The sequence below is a fragment of the Vigna radiata genome, chromosome 8, assembly GCF_000741045.1.
Source record: "Vigna radiata var. radiata cultivar VC1973A chromosome 8, Vradiata_ver6, whole genome shotgun sequence".
Taxonomy (NCBI): domain Eukaryota; kingdom Viridiplantae; phylum Streptophyta; class Magnoliopsida; order Fabales; family Fabaceae; genus Vigna; species Vigna radiata.
In genome coordinates, this window is record NC_028358.1 from 34,065,551 (window position 1) to 34,085,927 (window position 20,377).

At 26.9% G+C, this 20,377-nt stretch overlaps 1 protein-coding gene across 1 annotated transcript; it reads right to left on the reverse strand.

Moving 5' to 3' along the window:
- Positions 1 to 8,527: 8,527 nt before the first annotated feature.
- LOC106771467 lies at positions 8,528 to 11,560 on the reverse strand. The gene is made up of 2 exons (XM_014657454.2): positions 11,242 to 11,560; positions 8,528 to 9,269 (listed from the first exon to the last, which is right to left on the reverse strand). Exons 1-2 carry the CDS (start codon positions 11,407 to 11,409, stop codon positions 8,745 to 8,747), a joined length of 693 nt encoding a protein of 230 aa, XP_014512940.1. The 5' UTR covers positions 11,410 to 11,560; the 3' UTR covers positions 8,528 to 8,744.
- Positions 11,561 to 20,377: the final 8,817 nt, after the last annotated feature.

A 20,377-nucleotide genomic window follows, 5' to 3' on the forward strand; every position in this document is an offset into this window, starting at 1 on the left:
TAAGAAGAAGTTAAATAAGTTTGAAGATTAAAATTTGTGAAAGGTTATAATATACACTAATTTCAATTTAACGTCAAATTTAGGGATGAAAAATATGAAATNCTATTTNTTANTTTNTAATTAANAATNATGTAAAAATATTTATTAAAGTAAAAGAAAGATGCTTACATGTATTCTTACATGTATTTTCCAAGTTATAACACTTAACATAAATGTTCCTTTTCTCTACAAAAATGCAATTTATTGTTGAATATTTATTTTTTTTTTTGTAAAAAAGAAAGTCCATGGACTGGTCCTAACCCACAGGACTTTGGGACTTTTTAGCCCTGAGAACTTTTTTAATAAAGGACTTTTTTGACCCTAGGGGTTTTTTTGACCCCAACCCACATGGACTAGGGCCAGGACCTATTATAAGGGTCTATTTAACAGGTCTACTTCACTTACATAGGTTGGTTTATGATTAAAGCGTATATTTACTCACTTAAGCTCCCCAAAATAAAAATACGAAAAAGAAAATATTTTCCCAAAATATCACTTGTATTATTTCTTAATCTATTCTAAAAAATAACTTACTTTGTTATATTAATAGGAAATGAAGAATATGAAGATAAAATTATAACTCCTTTAAAATTAACTTAGATAATATTTAATGTCGAAATAATTTTTTATATTTGAGAATCATGATTCTTGTTAACGAAATTAGTTTTGTACGGTTCATTAAAAATATTATATAAGTTTTCTAAAAAAAAGTGTAATGTTTTATTTTACTAAAGTCATAAATTTGTTACCCATTAAATAATCCAATAAAAGTATTGTTAAATTTTTCCCGTAAAATTTATATTTTAACTCAAAAATATTATTTTAAATGTTAAACCAGACATAAAAAAGAAGTATGTTTTCCAACTTTAGATTCCTAAATAAGTAAGAAAATAAAATTCCTTTCAAACATATCTGACACTTATAAGAATCAAAAGGAAGCATTAGATATGTCATTTAATTATACAAGTAAATAAAATTCTTATAATAACTTTATTCAATTTAAGTAGGGTTATTCCAATATTGCGAAAAATACATATTACTTTTTCGAGGAAAAGGAAATGTAAGATTTGAGAGAAATAAATTTCTATATAAAACTCTAATTAATCAAAGTTTTTCTTTTATTTTTTAAAATAATATTTGCGTAATTTATATACTCTATTCTAGTTATGATTTTATATAACGTGAAGTCATCAAAGCTTCTTCTCGTAGGAGACATCTTAAATATAAAACTAAATACATATAGATGATCTGGTGATAGCACCTGACACCATATACTTTCCATCTTAAAATTTAAATTTAACCATAACTTAATCTTCAAAAATCAACTTCCATTTACTTATATATGCTTTATTAAATGAGATAATGAGATATCTAATACTTCCTAGTATTTTCAAACTCCATATCAAACAAGACACCAATTTAGCCATCAGTCCTTTTCTTTTGTCTGGTCCTCAGAGCTTTTATATCAAACATATATTTTCTCGAAAAAATTTCTCTTAACAATACATTTTTAGCAATATTTTAAAAATACATAGTGATTAATCCATTTTAAATATTTTTTAAAACATAAATTCAAATAGATCAATAAAATGATGACACGTATCTTGTTGTCAAAAAATTATCAAAAACTATTGTCAAAATATCATCATCTTATTTTCTCTCATATAACTTTTCTTTGAGGTATGTGTGGACCCCATAAAATATACACTTACTTTATTTACATTATCTTAGTGAGACACTTCTTATATACACATTTCAACAAAAGTACCCCATTAAGGGACTTAGGAATCTTTTTCACGCATTTACACAACAATATATGAAGACAATAAGATCACTTATGTTTTGCTGTGGTAACTTCTCCTCAAAATCATCATTTAACACTCACAAAAGCCTTAGGTGACTGATAAGTGATAAAAGCTTGCCCCATTTGGATACCATATAGCTCTTCATGTACAAAAAGTTCAAAATATATGTTCATGCATGCAAATTGTTTATACATACATCACAATGGAAATTCACAGTTAATGAATATGCTGATCAATCCTTCTACATCTGCAGACTTTAAATCTCAGCTCTCACCAAAATGTATCTGTTTACTTAACTTTGCTTCATGCTTCTTTGTCAAAGAAATGACAGCAAAAGAAAGGACAGTTAACACTGTTAAACTAGCATATAAACATTATCAGTTTGGCTATCTAAGAGAGAACATTTATCAACAGAAGTGCACTTATCTTATGCATGCCGAGGGAAAATGCTGGCTGGCTTCCTGCATCAATGACTGAGCCTAATTGTGACACTTACATGAGAAGAAGAGAGTACAATATAGCCAAGGCCAACTTGCCGGCAAGAACATGAGTGAAGATGTTGACAAACTTGGCCAATGCCGGCAAGTCATCCTTGGCTGCACTACACTCTCTGCTCCTTCATGCAAGTCCCTCTTAGGAGGATGTGCCTCTTATTTTCTGCTTCCAAATCATGCAACTCACTCACTAGGGTTCTATATGTATTTATAAGGTTCTGTCATACCATTTATACACCTGAGTTCTAAAAGTAGCAAGTGGTGACCTTATCTATAAACCAAGAGTCATACTGCAAAAGCAAAACCGCTGGATTTCCATTTTGCCAAATTCATCCAAAAAAACTTGCTTGATTGGGTATAGCAGATAGGGGACCAAGTCAAGAAATTTTGGGCCCACTTTTAGTCTTGTTGTGTCATCCATATCCTACATGTTATGGAAGATAGAAAGATAGGAATCTTTCATTGGCCTTTGTGTGGGTAAAGATGATGATTTATACTATCTCTCCATTTCTGTCATGAATCTTGTTCCTTGCTAGGTGCCTATATGGGAAAAAGTAATAGAGCATACGACTTGATACTGACCCATGACAAGTTGGAATCCCTAAAATAAAGGGCTGAGAGGGTTAACAGTGTAGCGCATTCAATTTTCTGGTGGCCATGGACATAATATGCGACGACAGTGTTATGTTCTATAATAAAGCTTTCTGTATTACGTGAATTAATCTTATATCATGGTTAAAGTTTACGACAAGACGTTTCCTTTTGATTTCATTTTCAGATCATTGCTTGAGCTTCTTTTTTTTCTTTATTACTACTGCTTTAGACCAAAAAGACTTGTTTGCAACAGATGAATTACACTTTGGATAACCTTTTTAGAGAACATTATTTTAATGTTATTTGTTTGTGCCTGATATTCAACCTTTTTCTAGTATTCCTGAATAATTGAGAGACATATATCCTCATTGGGATAACGGTTAGAGATTTGTTTCATGATTGAGAAATTTGCAACATGCCAAGTACAGAATACGAAGTATCCATGCAAGAAAAAGTCAGAAAAAATGTCTATGCTGCGATTATTATGTAAAAAAGCATCGATAGTAAAAATGGGCTTATGTGAATATAAGGCTTTGAATATGAATGTGTACAAACTGTAATGAGTTATATATATATATATAATACAAATATTCTGAAAGAACCGAGACAACGTGTACTTGTCAGAGCCAGCATATCCAAGTAAACTTCCTTTACTAAAAACAAAATATTCGGTAACGCATCTGAGCAAATTAAATGACAACAAAGTTCTTCTTTAAAGTCATTCTAATCAAACTCCACATGGAGGTGTCTTGAACATGCTCCCTATAGCCAGTTTATCAATGTATCATGAATGGATTTTCTCTTAATTTCAAAAGATCAAACATGTCCAACAATGTGTTTGACTGATGTCCATTCCCTGCTCTTTATATATGCTTAGAATTTAGAATTTGATCTCCAAACAAAACATTGACCTCGTAAAGTTCTTAAACATTGTTGTTAGGAGGTTAGGAGAAAGCCATCATTTGACCTACACAATAGTCCACAAAGTTTTCATGTCCTGTAGGCAAATTTTTCGAAAAGAAAGACAAGATATAATTAAATAAACAAAAAGATTATAGGCCACATGTTTCCCCTCTTGTCTGTGCTGTTTCAGTGTCTGCTAGACAGATTTAAACCATTTGAAGGCGTAATTATTGGTTTAAGCTCTAGCGGGACCTTTATGATACATGCCTCGCCTAATAAGTTAATCTTTCAGTACTTTGATAAACCTTTAGTCGTTAACTTGTCATAACCTGCTGGATGCCTCAGCAAAGAATCATTAATTTAGTTTGTAAGTTTCTCCACTACAGGCCCAGCAACTGGGGACCTAAAATGTCTCCATCTGTTTACAACTCTAAAATTATGCAAGTTGAACAAATTTTTACATGGGATATATATTTTACTGAGATACATGGAAATTTGAGTATTATGACAGAAAGACAGCAGAAGAAAGGGAAACATGAAGGAATCTAACATATGAGCCAAAGGGTTTTCTGATGAATGAAAGTGTATATATATATATATATATATGGGGGACCCATTAGGTTGAGGGCAACCATGATGGGGAGGTAAGTTCTGTCTCCTTGTTTCTTGATGCATATCTACTTTATGGCCCAGTTGCTTTCACTTTTTTCATAGTGCTTCAAAAAGTCTGAGGTTGCAGCATGCATTATCACCACAAAACTACTATAGTTATCATCGGTTTATCACAATGATACTACTTTCCAATCATCATTCATTCCCCTCACTGCACCACATTTGCTTGGCCCTTATTATTTATAGTTTGAATCTTCACGAGAATACTTTAAAATGCTCGCAGTAGTCATACTTCACATCACCTGCTTTCGGTGATTTTTGTTTGGTCTAAGAATATGTTTGTTTCTTAGGCAATATGACGAACATTTTGCAGGTTGCATAGGTCACACTCACCATGCCCATATACAGCAAAAATTAGAACCCCTACCCACATATGTTAAAACTATTTTTTTTTTTCCTTTTTGCTAATTAAAATGCACTCCAAGTCCTCAAATTTAATATTGCGTGTTCATCTACTTTGTTTTATGAAAAACTCTGGCATACACTTATGTGACTTTTTTTGTTATTTTCTATCTGTTATTTTTTGTCACTTACAATAAGATGTTTGACTTTGGTGGGTGTCTATTTTTTTTTTTTACTAAAATATAGTAAATTTTACCCTTTCTCAAAACAAATATAAGTATAGGAGGGTGATGATTTCATCACATTTAATAAATATAAAAAATAAAGTAATAATTTTTCAAACATAAAGATTAAAATTGAATTTGGAATATATATATATATATATATATATATATATATATATATATATATAAAATTTTGCATCGATTTTTGTTGTTTTCATTTAATCTATAGAATCTTACCTTTTATTATTATTTTTTTGTCTGTCTCTCAATTTTTATCTAATATATCCAACCAAAACATTTGTCTTTTAAAAACATTCGATGATAACCAAGCAATGATAGTGAAGTTCAGCGAAGAACAATCATTATAATATTCCTATTACTAGTTGATTGTTTACTAATAATGCACAACATAAACAAAGTAAAAGAAAATATATTTGGAATTTTTCTATGATGAAAATATTAATAGTTGTTGATAAACAAAAAGGTAACACTAACATATATACTAAACTGGACATGAAATTTGTACCTATGGATAAAGTAATACAACCCTGTAAAATTAAAACTCAATAAATTGTTTTTTAATAGAATGCTAATAATATTTACGTGACAAGTGTGACAAATACATGAATTTGGGCTTTTTGGTTATTGGGCCGAAGAAGACATAAACTCAAAAAGGGAAAGGGTTGGGCTAAGAAGGCAAGAGGTGTGAATATAAATTTAACTCTTTCTTCAATTCTCCTCCCTACTCTCTTTGGAATATTGTTTGTCACCCAAAAGATTTAAAATAAGTTATCAACAAAATATTTAAGTCAATGATTTTTTTAATTATTTTCTTATGACTTTTACAATGAATAGTAAAAACACATTAATAAAACAAAACAGATACAACAAATTGATATAAAAAATTAATATGAAAAAAATTGAAACACCAAAAGCAACAAAAGCACCCCGAAATTAAAAACATGAAATCAATGAAGACAATTTATCATGATTGATTTCCAAAGACAATTAAGTTTCAATTTCAATAATACAATTAAATAAGCATTTGTACCACAAAAACTTTAATAAAAAAAATGAAATGAAAAGAAAAATTTTGAAAAAAAACTCTAATTTAAATAATTTTACATTAAAATGTTAGAAATATGATGTAAACAAATTATAATTATTTAAAAAATACAAAAAAAAAAAAACACCACTAGTACATTTTTTTTATCATTTTACATTTTTGTTCTATTGCGTAATTACGGTGTTCCCACACATTATAAAAGTGTGATTAATCTGTAGTTTTTTTGGTTTGATTCCGACCACAATTTTGCAATTCATTTCACTGTTGAAATATCCTTGCAAGTACAGTTTTACCAACAACCTTCCCTATAACACATTCTCAGTTTTATAGGTGAATTTTTTAAACTATTATTTTGATATTAATGTTATGCACTCTAAAAGTTAAAAACTAATATATTTAATTTCTATTCTTTTAATATTAATTTTTTCATTAGTTTTATACAAAAAATTCAAAATGTATATATTTGTTTACCTTTATATGTTTATAACTTTACCTTTCTATAAATAATATAAAAGCTTAAACATATAAACCAATGAAAAAAGAAGAAGAAAACACTAAACTCCTACATTTGATCCATTTCAAGATATATATCAACTAATAACTCAGAAATTCTGAATTTCAACAAAAGCAAACAAAAATTGTTTAAAAAATATTAACACAAATATTTTTTTTAAAACGACTATATGCTAATTCTTTATTATAATTAAATATACGTCGGAATATTTCGACCTAAAAAGATAAAACTTATAATAATTCATTAATTTTTCTTTCACATAAAACTAATCGAAACATTTTTAGTCTTCATCTAAATAAAATATTTTTTTCTAATAAGTAAATAATAATTTACTTTGTATTTAAGTTTGTTTTTATAAATGTTAGGTGATATAAATATTTAAAAAAATTATAAATAATTTAGTCAATTAATTATATGTAATTGCCTTTGTAACATAATAGTAAATGTTAACAATTCCTTCACGTAATTGATATCTAAAATTAAAGTTTGATTTTGTAGACACATTCTCATAAGATTTTTTTTTTCTACATTTTTTAAAAATAAACATCGAGGTCCTTGATCAATTATTGACACTAATTTCAATATTGCAATATTTTTTTTTTATGGAGATAAACTAAATATTCAAAAGTTTTGAATATAACAATTCGTGATAGCTCTTCTAATCCAAAATCTTAAAAACTAACGTGTTTGTAAATATTTTTTTTATATTATTTTTCTTTTCTATCTATACTCAATATATAATTTTTAATTCAAACTTAAATCAACTATAAATATATGGAAACTGATAACAGATAGAAACTAAACTCATTTAATCTGGAAAGAAACTAACACGTACTTATAGTTTTTCTGTATATTATTCTCTTTTTCAATTATTTAACTTTACAAAATTAATCAAATAGACTTTATAACATCGAGGTCCTTGATCAATTTCTCCTTCCTTTTTTTTTGGTATAAATATATATTCTTCTAAATTTACCCTTTATTAAGTAATTATTAATCAATTTTATTCTTTAAATGACCGGTTTTTTAAAAATTATTTATTATGAAATATAACACAAAATAAATAAAAACTATTTATAATAAAATTATCAAAATATATTTATATTTTTTTATATTTATGATTTTATTATTATTTGTTATGATGAAAAAAGAAAACATGTACTATGCTCATTTTCACTAATATATACTAATAATCATCACTTTATAAGAAATCAACATGAACACGTATCATTCTCTTTCTCAGTGATTTAACTTTACTAAATTCATCAAATATACTTATAATATCGTCATATATACTAGTAATCATCAACTTAAAATTGCTATTGGATTTGCTTTTGTTCCTTTTAACTATTACTTGCTTAAACAATCTGCTTTTTTATTGATCACTTTATATGTAGGAAAGTAAAATACGTAATTTTAGATTGAATCCAGCTTAATTAAGTCAAAACTTTACTTTCTTTTCTTATCTTATATAACCATCATAAAAGAAATTATAAGAAAAATTATATCTGTTTCGCGATCCTATATATATATATATATATATATATATAGTAGGTGGAAATAGAGGTACACGCACATTAATAAAGTTTTATTTGTTTATGAAAAGTAACGAAACAATAAAGCTTAGAGGGGAACATTCATTTTCTTAAACAAAGACTCGGTGATTAAACTCGTGGTTCCGATAACTTAGCCCACAAAACAACAAAACAGCACTGTGGCCAGCTTTCATAGCATTATTATTATTTAAATAAAAAAAAAAAAAACATTTTGTACAACAAATTTCCAGTGATTTTTCTGAAATGGTAAGAAAAAGGTGTGATAAGTTTAACAGTGTAAAATTATGGCGATAAAAGATTATTAAAGGAGTAGTGTTGAAGTCTTTTTGTTGAGTGGTTTAGGATAAAAGAGCTTCCATGAGAAAACAGCTAAAGGGCTAACAATGATAATCACAATGAAAGATACATCGGAAAAAGTAGTAGAATTATTGAGAGAAAAACGCTTCAGCATGTGGCTGTGCGAGTAAAACACAACACCTTTACAACGTTAAAGTTGTAAATGATGCAACCTAGTTATAAACATATGTATTTAGTTTCAAACATAGTCGTCCCCTTTGTCATTGTTGGTCTTGACAGTTCCACAAAGAATGTCTAGGTTGTAAAGCACAGGTATCATTGCTACAGAAGACAAGAAAACGAGGACAGGTCCAAAGATCCAAAGAAGAAAAGGAAGAGCCGAGTAGAAGAGCCTGTTGCCAACAGTGCTCAAAATAGTTCCCTTCTCCAAAAGCTCAGTCAAATATTGAGGTGTGACCATGGACATGACATCTTGTGGTGTGCAAATGAGGATGCTCAATTGATTGAAAAACCTAATCGACAGGGTGTGACAGAAAAATGAGAATAAGAATATGGTTAGCAGTGTCACGTACTTCAGTGCCACCATAAACTCACTGTGGGCTCCATACACAGCGTCATTCAGAGGCTTCTTCACACTGTATGTGCTGCTTATCACAGCTGCCAAACCGGCTGAGAGAAGAATCGATGTTGTCGCCATAAGAGTCGATCCCATTATCATATTACGAAGTGTTTGAACTGCTAAAATGTTCTTCTTTTCAATATCCTGACATACTAAAAACGTATCAGATAAATATGGATTTATAAATTTATAAATTTATTTACATTCACCAACCTCTACTTTCAGGTTTAGGTCATGTGGATGCGTGTCATGTGTACTATATGCTTGTTTGAATCATGTTTGATGTGAAGAGAACCAAACAGAAAGACTATATATATATATATATATATATATATATATATATATATATAGATGCCTTTATGCTTTCAGGTAAATTTAAGATTAAGTTGATTAGAAGTATGATAATGCTTGTGGCGAACACATGGTTTAATTATTTAGTGTATGATGTAATTAAAGCAGAAACTTATATTCCTGGGAATCAATTATTTGATGAAGAAGTAACTCTAGAAAAAGGGCGATCCACTTTGTAATGAAGAAGAGACCACAAAAATAAAATACTTTATTTTATTTTTTATATATATATGAAGTTACGAAGGAGAAAGTGATGGACCATATTTTGCAAAAGGCAGCCCAGACATTGTCATTAAAAAATCCAAATCCTAGGGCAGCCAGTAGTATGAAGATTCTCAAGAATATTCATATTTGTATGTTTGTCATTTCAAGATTCTAAACTGATAAACACCACGCCAAACACAGGGCCCTGGAATCCATTTACTAAAGCAATATCTTTCAACCTGTTCTTCCTTCATTTCATTGTTAATTAATTATTTTAAAAACTATTTTTTATCAAAAACATTCAAATTTAAATTTTATTTTCTACTTATATATCTACTCCATACGTGTCAAATTTTAAAAATAATTTTAATTATGCACTAAATATTCATAAGATAATTAATAAGAATAAAAATATTCATAAAATCTCTTCCCCCAACCTCGCAGCTTCTCAAGTGGAGGCTTGCTTGGCACTGGGCCTAACTCGTATTATAACATTTCAACTTTTTGATTAAAAATAAAAAAGTATTCGCAAGAAATGCAGTGATTCAAAATCAGTGAACAACATGAGGATGGAAGGTATAGGGCATTTCAATTTTCCATTAAAATCATATTTAATTCTTATACGTAATACCAGTTATTTCTTGTTTAAGTTTTTTTTCTTATATTTTGTCTCATCAACTTTTGGAACTACAGCCAGGGACGTAATTTACCATTTATAAAAAAATACATCATTATTCACAACGTAAAAACTAAAATCTTTTCTTTTACAAAAATCCGAGCGACTCCAACACAGTTTACACGTTAAATAATTTTCTTTATTTAAACACAAGCCAAAAGAAATAAATATTCCAAGAAGCATTTAAACAAAATTCTAAACACTCTTCGTCGTTTTATAATGATTTAAAATGCCCAAAGAGAAAATATTGAAAATTCAAATAAAATTATATCATGACAACTTATACATATATATATTCTCGTGTGTGTGTGTTTATTTATAATGACATCATGTTTAGGCATGAGAAACAATTAATATTTGTATTATGATTCTGAGATCCTGGTAAGATTTTTGCCTTAATTTTCTGTTTATTAATTCAAGAGAAGTATATATATGTCTTCAAATTTGGTGTTTAGTTTGAAATAAAATTTTCTCTGCATTAAATATAATATATAGATAAATAATTCAAATAAGCAAGGTGAGTAAGATCGAATAAAAGATGAAAGATGTGTGTGTGCCCTTATTCGCAAACTTAGATAGATTAACAGAAGATAACGTAAACAAAAGGGATAATTATTTTATAATGACTGGAACGGTCAATTCCATAGCAAGATATTCGAAGAACACATTACCTTGAACTTGCAAAATAATACCTTCTTTTTTCACATATCTTTATTAAATTAATAGAGTGTGACTTTGACAGGCAACAGTGATATCAAAATTTCATGAATAAAAGTTGTCTGGTTTGAATATGAGAAAGAAAGAAAAACAGTAGAAAGCAGTTTAAAGCTTAGGTTGAAGAGATGAAAGTGAGAAAATGAGAAAAGAAAGAAGGAAGAGAAATACCTTCAACATGGCAGGGACCCAGGAGCGTCTTCCATGAGTATTGATTCCGATTATGGTGGAAGAAGGCTGCGTACGAACCTTATTCCATAACCAAACATGATAACCAATGGTTATAAGAAAACCCAATGGTACCAACGCCACATCCAAATAGTATTTCTTCCATTCCATCTTAATCTCTTCTCTACAATTTTCAACTTCCCTTCTCTGCTGCTTCTCTTTTCAATCACCCTTTGCTGATTCTTTCTATAGAACAACTTTGGTCAGCTTTCGACTAAGAAGTTCCATTTATAAGAGAAAATCACGTGAGTGGGGTGCAATATTTTTTGTCAGACACGTAAACACTTTTTTTTTAATTATATATTTCCTATATATATTACATAAGATATCCAAGGTAGGGGAGATTGCACAAGAAATATATGTTTTATTGCTAATTTAAGAATGTTTTTTGAGAATAATTATTTGAGTGTGGAAAATAATATAATAAAAGATATATTAAAATGTGGGGAGTGGAAGAATGAAATGGCAAAAGATGCTGGGAAGTACGCTTTTTGTAATGGCCGTGGTTACTTAGTGGTAGCGCTACTAATGGAGGTTAAGTTATTGGCATTTGTTTATGAAAATAAATAATTACGCACACCAAAGCCAACTTATGTTGGTTAATTAAAGTGATTGCTTTTCTGGTTCTTGAATACAGATTAAAATTGTACACTATGATTAACTTATATTGGTTAATTGAACCACGGTTTTAATATTGTTACCACTTTTTTTCTGTATTTTTTTTTTAAGTAAATTGCTTTTTGTCCCATTAATAAACTTATATTAGTAAATTGCTTCTTTTTTCTGAAGTAAATTGCTTTTTTTTTTTTTAAGTAAATTGCATTTTGCTCCAGAGGTCCAAGGCATTGGCGGTAGCCTAGGACCGTTGAGCACTCACGGGTTGTCACTTGGTAGTGAGCTTCCGGAAGTTTGACATTGGGCATTTGAACCTTTGCGTCAGGCGCCACGTGTAGTGCATTGGGCCCCTTGTCCTCAGGTTGGGCGCCACCTTCAATTTCAGGGGTTTCTCGACCTTAGGGTGTTAGGCCTTGAGAACTTTCCTTGGGGGCTATACTTTGTATCTTTTATTTGAAAAAAATAAAAATAATATATATATATATATATATATATATATATTTTGAATAATTTATAATGATGAATGAGTTAATATGCTACATATGATGTTTGATTGTATAGATGATGACAGTATAGTGATTTCCAAAGAAAGAGATTTTATAGTGAACTTTAGTTAAGATGTATTAAATGTTGATTTTGTACAGGGATTATCCTGATTTTACTAAAATCTACTCACACACAGATAAATATATATATATAGTAACGAAAGTGAAAGGAAGTTTATATCTGGAACTTTAATAAGAAATCAAATTCATAAATATAAAATTTAACTTGTCATGCTCTTTGAGAGATATCTTGTTTGACTGGAATATAACTATAGGTATGGGTGAGAGATGACACATGCACAATCTCTTAGTCTACTCAATGCAAGTGTCTTTCAAAGATAGAGTCAAATGTGTAAAAGTCTTGAGAGTTAGTGGAATATGATTTCATATGTATGCTAGTGAGAGCAGGTTTTATGTAGACATTTGATTTTCGTTATATGTGATTTACTAATTATGATTATGAGATAATTTATAATTTGTATGGTCTATTATGATTAGTTATAGTTCTTGTGATATAACTATAGTCCTTATAAGGCAGAGATGAGAGATGACAGGTGTATAATTTTTGTGTCTACTCAATACAAATGTCTTTCAGAAGTACACTTCAATGTCAAAGTCTTGAGAGTAAGTGGACTATGATTTTATATGTATGTTAGTGAAGACAAATTTAATTTAAAAATTTTATTTTATTTTTTATATGTGATTAGTTAGTTATGATTATGAAAAAATTTATAATTTGTATGGTCTCTTAAAATTGCAATAACTTACCATGTGTTTGTTGTGTTATGATTTATGCACCTACAACAATTGTATGTTATAAATGAATAGAGAATGTGAAAGTGTTGTGAAATAATAAGATTGGTGATAGTCTTTGTAGAGAGAATATACTTGTTACTTATCTACATAAATTTTGTGTTATACATCTCATGAATGAAGTATTACTCATCTTTTAAAATTTTAATTTATATTTTCTCATAGAATTTATAAATACATCTTATTTATTAATAGGTTTATTTATATTTTTTTTATCAATAATGCTTTAAAAATTTTTACGTCCTAGTAAATTAGGATGTTACATATGATACTTAAGATTTTTATTTTTATGTGATACGAACTTATAATTGAATTTCTAAAACTAAAAATCATTACTAAAAGATTATCATGGTAAAAATATGTCCATATTAGAATTTTCTATTGATATTGATATGGTTCTTATTCCATAAATGTTAAATTATTAATGTAAAAGCTATGAATATGTATTATAGTAGCCTGAATTTGAATTATATAGCAAAAAAATATTAATATCAAGAAATGGTAAAAAAGATCAATCAAATGTTTTAGGTGTAGGATCAAGTGATTTTCAAACACACACCTTCATACTTACTCCTTGATCGCTTGAGGTATTTGTCTTTAGTCCAATTTCTCATTCGTTTACACTTTAGACTGGACGGGTGTACTTGTCAAAAGTACTACATTGCTTAATTCAGTAAATAGTCTGAACAGGTTAGAACAAAGTCTTAAATTCATAATAAATGTGATTAGCTATCTTTACTTATAGTTTTTGAGATGGACTTAAAATTAATAGAATCTTAACCATGACCTAATCTTAACCCATTGCACTAACTAATACCTATTTTTAACTTCGTTTCTTGATATCTCTTAAGAAGTATTTACTACTAAGATCGGTTGTCTAACCTTTGCTAATGCTGGCCAGACATTCTTGCATTTGTTTCGCTTAAACTTATATATTTGCACTTTCGATATCCCACTCCTCTTTATCATTTAGGATCGTCCAGCCATACGGTATAGTATATATGCGTGTGGAGATCGACGTCCCACGTTAACATCTTACTCACATTGATTATCTTTTAAAAATACCAAAAACTTTAAAATTCTTAATAGAACATTTAATCTGCACTCCTTTCAGTTGTTGTAATTTTGCAAGATAAGACAATATATTAATAATGAGGTTGGATTTGAACTTGATTAGGTATAGACCAAGTGAATCAGATGAGCATTAGTTTATATTAATTTCCATTAATAAGAAACTTCTCATAAGTCACGTTTCTTAGTGGAGGGAATGATGCAAATCAATATGATATTTTACATAGTAAAAAATAAATACAAAAAACAATGCATTGCACCTTCCTAAAAATAGCCATATGTCAGAATATCTTTTTTACATTTTATATTCTGTGTTAATATTAACCTTTATGTTTCTCATGATGTGGTTGTTTATAAAGTTAATTATATGCAAGATTTTTTTACACCTATTATATATATAGTTTAAGTCGTAGGCAGGCCTTCCTATTTCAAATTAAAATATAATTGAATTCAAGTCACCATGTTGCCATTAGTGAATGCCCACCATGTGAATGTGGTCACAAAAAGATCAACTCTTATTTACATAAATTATCTTATATTAATAATTAAGGTGTGAATAACCAAACCCATAAAAAATTTAAAATTATCCAAAAATAAGATAATCAATTAAAAATTGGAATTTTTTTAATTGATTTAGATTTTTCTTTAAACAGAGTGGTTTAGTTTGATTTGCTATTTAACATTTTAAAATCTTGAATTGAAATCAATTTTTTAAATATTATTATATTATTTATTATTTCACTTATATACGATGAATGTATCTTTGGGAAAAAAGTTAATGTTTTTAACTTTGTTCAAGCTTATAAATTTATGGTAGAATCGTAATATAATATAATATTGTATGACTGGTTTTTTTATGTTTATGTTTTAAATTTCACTTAATATTATATATGTTTGAGGAGGGGTATTAGACTCGTCATATTTTAAATCTTAATATATAAATACATATAAATCACTTTTATCATTTTTTTCCTTCGTTGTAAAAGCATAAACATGATTTGTATCATTATGTGTTCTAATTCTTTTATTGTTAAAGATATGAAAATAAGATACTCACATATGTAAAAATATTATTTAATAATATACAGGATGTTGAAGAAAAAAATCGAAAAAAAAAATCATAGTATTATATAAAAACAAATATATGTACTAATGAAAAAATATATAATAAAAGTACAAAAGTTATATGAATCAACCATATATATTGATTTAACTTTGTTTAGTATTTTGTATAGTTAAGTTAAACTAAATTATACATAACACAATTTATAACTTTTATGTTTGATTCATATGTATTTAAAAAAAAAAAAACGTACAACAAACACATTTTTCAATTTGCTATTTTGGATTGAAAATAAATAATGGTGAGTAATATTTAAACCGTATTACCATCTACAGCTAACTATAAAAAGAGAAAATAATTCACTGTATTTATAAATAAAGATGTTATTATATATGATTCAAGGCTGATAAATGTTTATACTGGTTAAGGAAAGATATAAATTTAACTTATTTGATAAAAAAAATTATAATTTCAATAAAATAAAATGTTTTTCATTTGAAATATATTTTATTTATGATTTCATTTTAAATGTTTTGTTTTAATAGAACAAATTAAATTCATTGAAATTAATTTTTATTTAAATTATTGTCAAATAAAATGTTAATTTTTATATTAAATAATACTTAATAATTTAAAAATATCCATTTGATGATGTTTTTTAAACAATTTTCGCTTAAAGTTAAAATCAAATCACACTTGAAGTCAACATAATGCTTATTTTCTTATTTAATGTTAAAATATAATAAAGTAAATGACTGAATATATATATATATATATATATATATATATATAAATTAAAGAATTGATTTAATTATTAATTTAGTATTTTTATTTATATTTTTTATATGTTGTAATTCCTATATTTTTTTCATTAAGTTGAGTTTCTATTCCTTTTTAAGGATAATTAATGTGGTTTCTTATTTTTTTTCTAAAAACTCCATGTTAGCCTTGTGTTAAATTAAAGTTTATGTTGTTTAAAACATGTCGTATTGAATTATTTTCTATTTTGAAATATAACAAATCAAAGATTTAAATATAAAGATCAATTTACTAATTATACTTAAAAATTAAAATAAAATCTATCTATAAATATTTATATATATATATATATATATATATATATATATATATATATATATATATATATATATATATATATATTTGAAGAAGTAAATAATACATAGTATTTAGACATTTACGAGTCATCTTCAATACAACATTCACAATTTTAAAATTAAGAATTTGAAGAGACTAAGAATTATTATAATCTTTAAAATATACTTCACAACACCTCTTTTGTTCTGTAATTGTATATTAAATAAGTGTTAATTACAACACCTCTTTTGTTTTGTAATTGTATATTAAATAAGTGTTAATCGTAAAACCAATGACCATTACAAAAAAATCGATATTATAGTTGGTTAAAATTCGTCGATAAATTAAAATTATTAAAAGCTTATCTAGAATAAAAAATTTGTCGATAAATTTTATTGATAATTTTTTTTATCCGTCGATAATTATCAACAAAAAATATTCGTTGACGAATTTATTAGTAATTATATTTTTCATTCATCAATCTTAAAAACACTTTAATGTTATGTTTTCACTTAATTGATTACTGATAGTAAGAGATGTAAGGATTGATGTATGAAATAATTTTTTTAATCATTTGATACAAATATGAAGCTGAGAAAATTTTAGTCATTTAGGTAGTTTATATATGAACAGAATAAGATATAAAAGTTTATTAGTAGCACATTTTACTAAACAAGTAATTATTTATTAAAGATTTCATTCTATCTTCCTTAAACTTAAAATTTATAATACCAATTATTATTGGAATACCATTAAACTCAAAATTTATAATACCAATGGAATACCATTTACTTGTTTTTATTTCAACAATCTTAGCTAATCATATTCATAATTGTTTATCGATAAAAACTATCATTTAAATTTAGTTAACATAATTGATTATGAAAATCAATTATTCATTGTTCATGATCAATTATATGCCTAATTGGGTAAAATTCAAGTTTGATCTACCTTGAAATAATTGTCTATAAGGTCAAAATAATAATTATTATGTTAAAAAAAATAGAAAAACCAGCTTTTAAATCTGTCAAAATTATCTTAAAGATTGATTCATATATTACATTTGATTATACTAATATAACAAGTTATGAAAAAAAACAAACTAATGAAAGTTGCATGCCTCATCAAATCAACACATCATGACTGACTAACGATATAAATATTCAACAAGTGCGAAGAAAATTATAAAAATTAAAATTTAGATCTTTTAACTATAAAAATTATTATTAAAAAAATATGAATTATTTAATTGTAAAGTAGACTTTTTTACAATATTAATAACAAGATAAGTGTATTTATAGACTTAATAAGTAATTTCACTATTATATTTAGACATTTGATTCAATTTAATTTTTTATATTTTTTTATTTAATTGAGTCTTTAATTTTTTTTAAAAAAAATTCAAGATAATCACTTATGTTAAATTGACATTAAAATTATTTCAAAAGTATTACTTGTAAAAATTTGAAACGAAAAGTGTCATTTATCAAAGTTTAAAATATTATAAAGTCAAATATGTCATTAAAATGTAATATGTCCGAAATTTTACTCAATGAAAAGAGATAAGTGAAATTCTTTTATTTTTATTCTATAATAGTGATAATTTTCTAACAAATGTTAATATTTTTTCTACTTAGCAAACAGAAATATTACACATTATTTATAATTTTATTTAATTTTTTTATCAAATATAAAAGTTGTTATTTTGGATATTTATATATATAATTTACGAATATTATATACTATTTTCTAAAAGATTATTAAAATGGTGTAATTAAATGGATAGATTTTTTAAAAATAATAGGTGTGATAAATGAACAAGTCATGCTTTAAAGCATTACTTTTCGTTGTAGTCTTTTTTTTCATGTGTGTTAAAAGACGCACTCACTTCCATGTTCTTTAAAAAAAATTGATAGCATGCTCTTTAATTTTTGTGCAAATCGTCTTTACTTGGGTGTTTTCTATTATTTTGGTTAGAAATTGCGCCTGTACACGTTTTTTATTTTTCACTTAAAAAAGAGTTTGTAATCTTTTATTCAATTCTGTAAAATTATGTATTTTTATAATATTTTTATTTTGTCTATTATTTGCAGTTAGGTGCACTTTCTATATAAGAGTATAAAAAATAAAAGTTAAATGATGAGATTTAATTATTTTAATATTAAAATTTTTAAAGTATAAATGAAATTTCAAATAACAAGTCTTTTTATCTAAACCATATACTAATTTTCTAAAACTCATTTTGTAAGAATTTTTTATCATTTATTTTAGTCTTTTAATCGTCGTGTTATATGTTTAAAGATCAGAAAGTGTCTAAGTGATCACTAGGTGATGTCTTCAATTCTATCCAATTAATTCTTGCAAAAACGTAAGTTAGTTTATGTTTTTTTATCTAGTTTTCACGTTTTTGAATGCATGTGAGTCTTTCATTAGGTTCTCTGTTGATAAGTGGTTCTAATGATATATCCTAATCGTGATTATGTGGTTTGTAGGAGCATACATAGTTCTTTGATAGTGAGAGCTCTTTTGGACTCTATAGAGTTGTTCGAGCTTCTAACAGGTAAGGGAAGTTAACTACCTAGTTTTAAATCTCTTGATGTATTGTTTACTTGCATTGCATGTTTGGTTTGGTCTAAATTGGTTATTTTGGTATGTTGTGTTGTTGTTGTGTTTCCTACTTGGAATGTGTTTGTTTTGATTAAAACTAATGTTGAATTAGAGAATTGATGATCTGGTCATTTAATCAAATTGGTATTCAATCTAACACTTAAACCTGTTTTAGAACCTTTCATTGATTCAAAAATACCAAATTGGTCATTTGAATAGGTCCCTAGTTCCTAAAAAACCCATTGTTGAAGTTTTTGGTTTCTGATGTGACGTTTAGCAGTACTGGTATGACATTGAGCGACGCCAATATGGTGCTACATGTTGCCAAAGTAGTGAGGCTTAGAGAGCTTTGTAATGTGTGGCGCTGAGAGACACTTTTTGACATTGAGTACCATTTTTTCCCTACAAGTTTGAACCCTCTTTCTTTATAATTTGTTGGACGAGAGGTTTGACTCGTTGGGCGAGAGTTTTTGCGAGAGCTTTGGCCCTGGACACCATACCTGACTTTAAGCACTCCTTATTTCAAAGTGGCACATATCTTCTGTTTTTTTTTATTATTCTTACTTGGTTTGAGTTTAAATACATGGATTTTATGCATGTTTATTTTGTAATTTAAATGGATAATTTCATATGTACAAATTTTGACGTTATAGTTATGATTAAGTAGCTGTAATAACATTTTATATATTATTTTTATAAATTAATTGCTCTTTTTTATTGAATTTATGATGGTTTCATAATAGTGTTAAAATTATCAAAATAGAATGTCACATCTCTGAATTTTATTAATTTAAAATTATTTTAAAATAACTTGAATATAATATTTTGATTTATTTGATATTATTATAATTTTAAACAATTTTGTTAATTAACGAAATGAATTATATTAATTTAATATAATTTAGAATGTAAAATAGTAGTAAGAGATTAAAGTCTTTATTGTAACAAAATAAATTCAATAAATTAAAAAATAAATATCATGATAATTTTTTTAACTTATTTTAAATGGTGCTGAATTTGGTCTCTACTATGCCATGTAGCATCATATATGCCACAAATTTTGGCTCTAAGAAGCACTTTCGAAGATTGGATGATAAATTAATGGTTTAATGTCTCAATAAGTCCCTATTTTCGTTCAAAATTTTAAATAGGTCCCTTTCTTTTTTAGCGTCTCAATTAGGTCCCTATTTTTGTTAATTTGATCTAAATAAGTCCTTTCCGTCAATTCCATCAAACGGCGTCAGTTAGTGTGTGACGTGGCCTGATGACA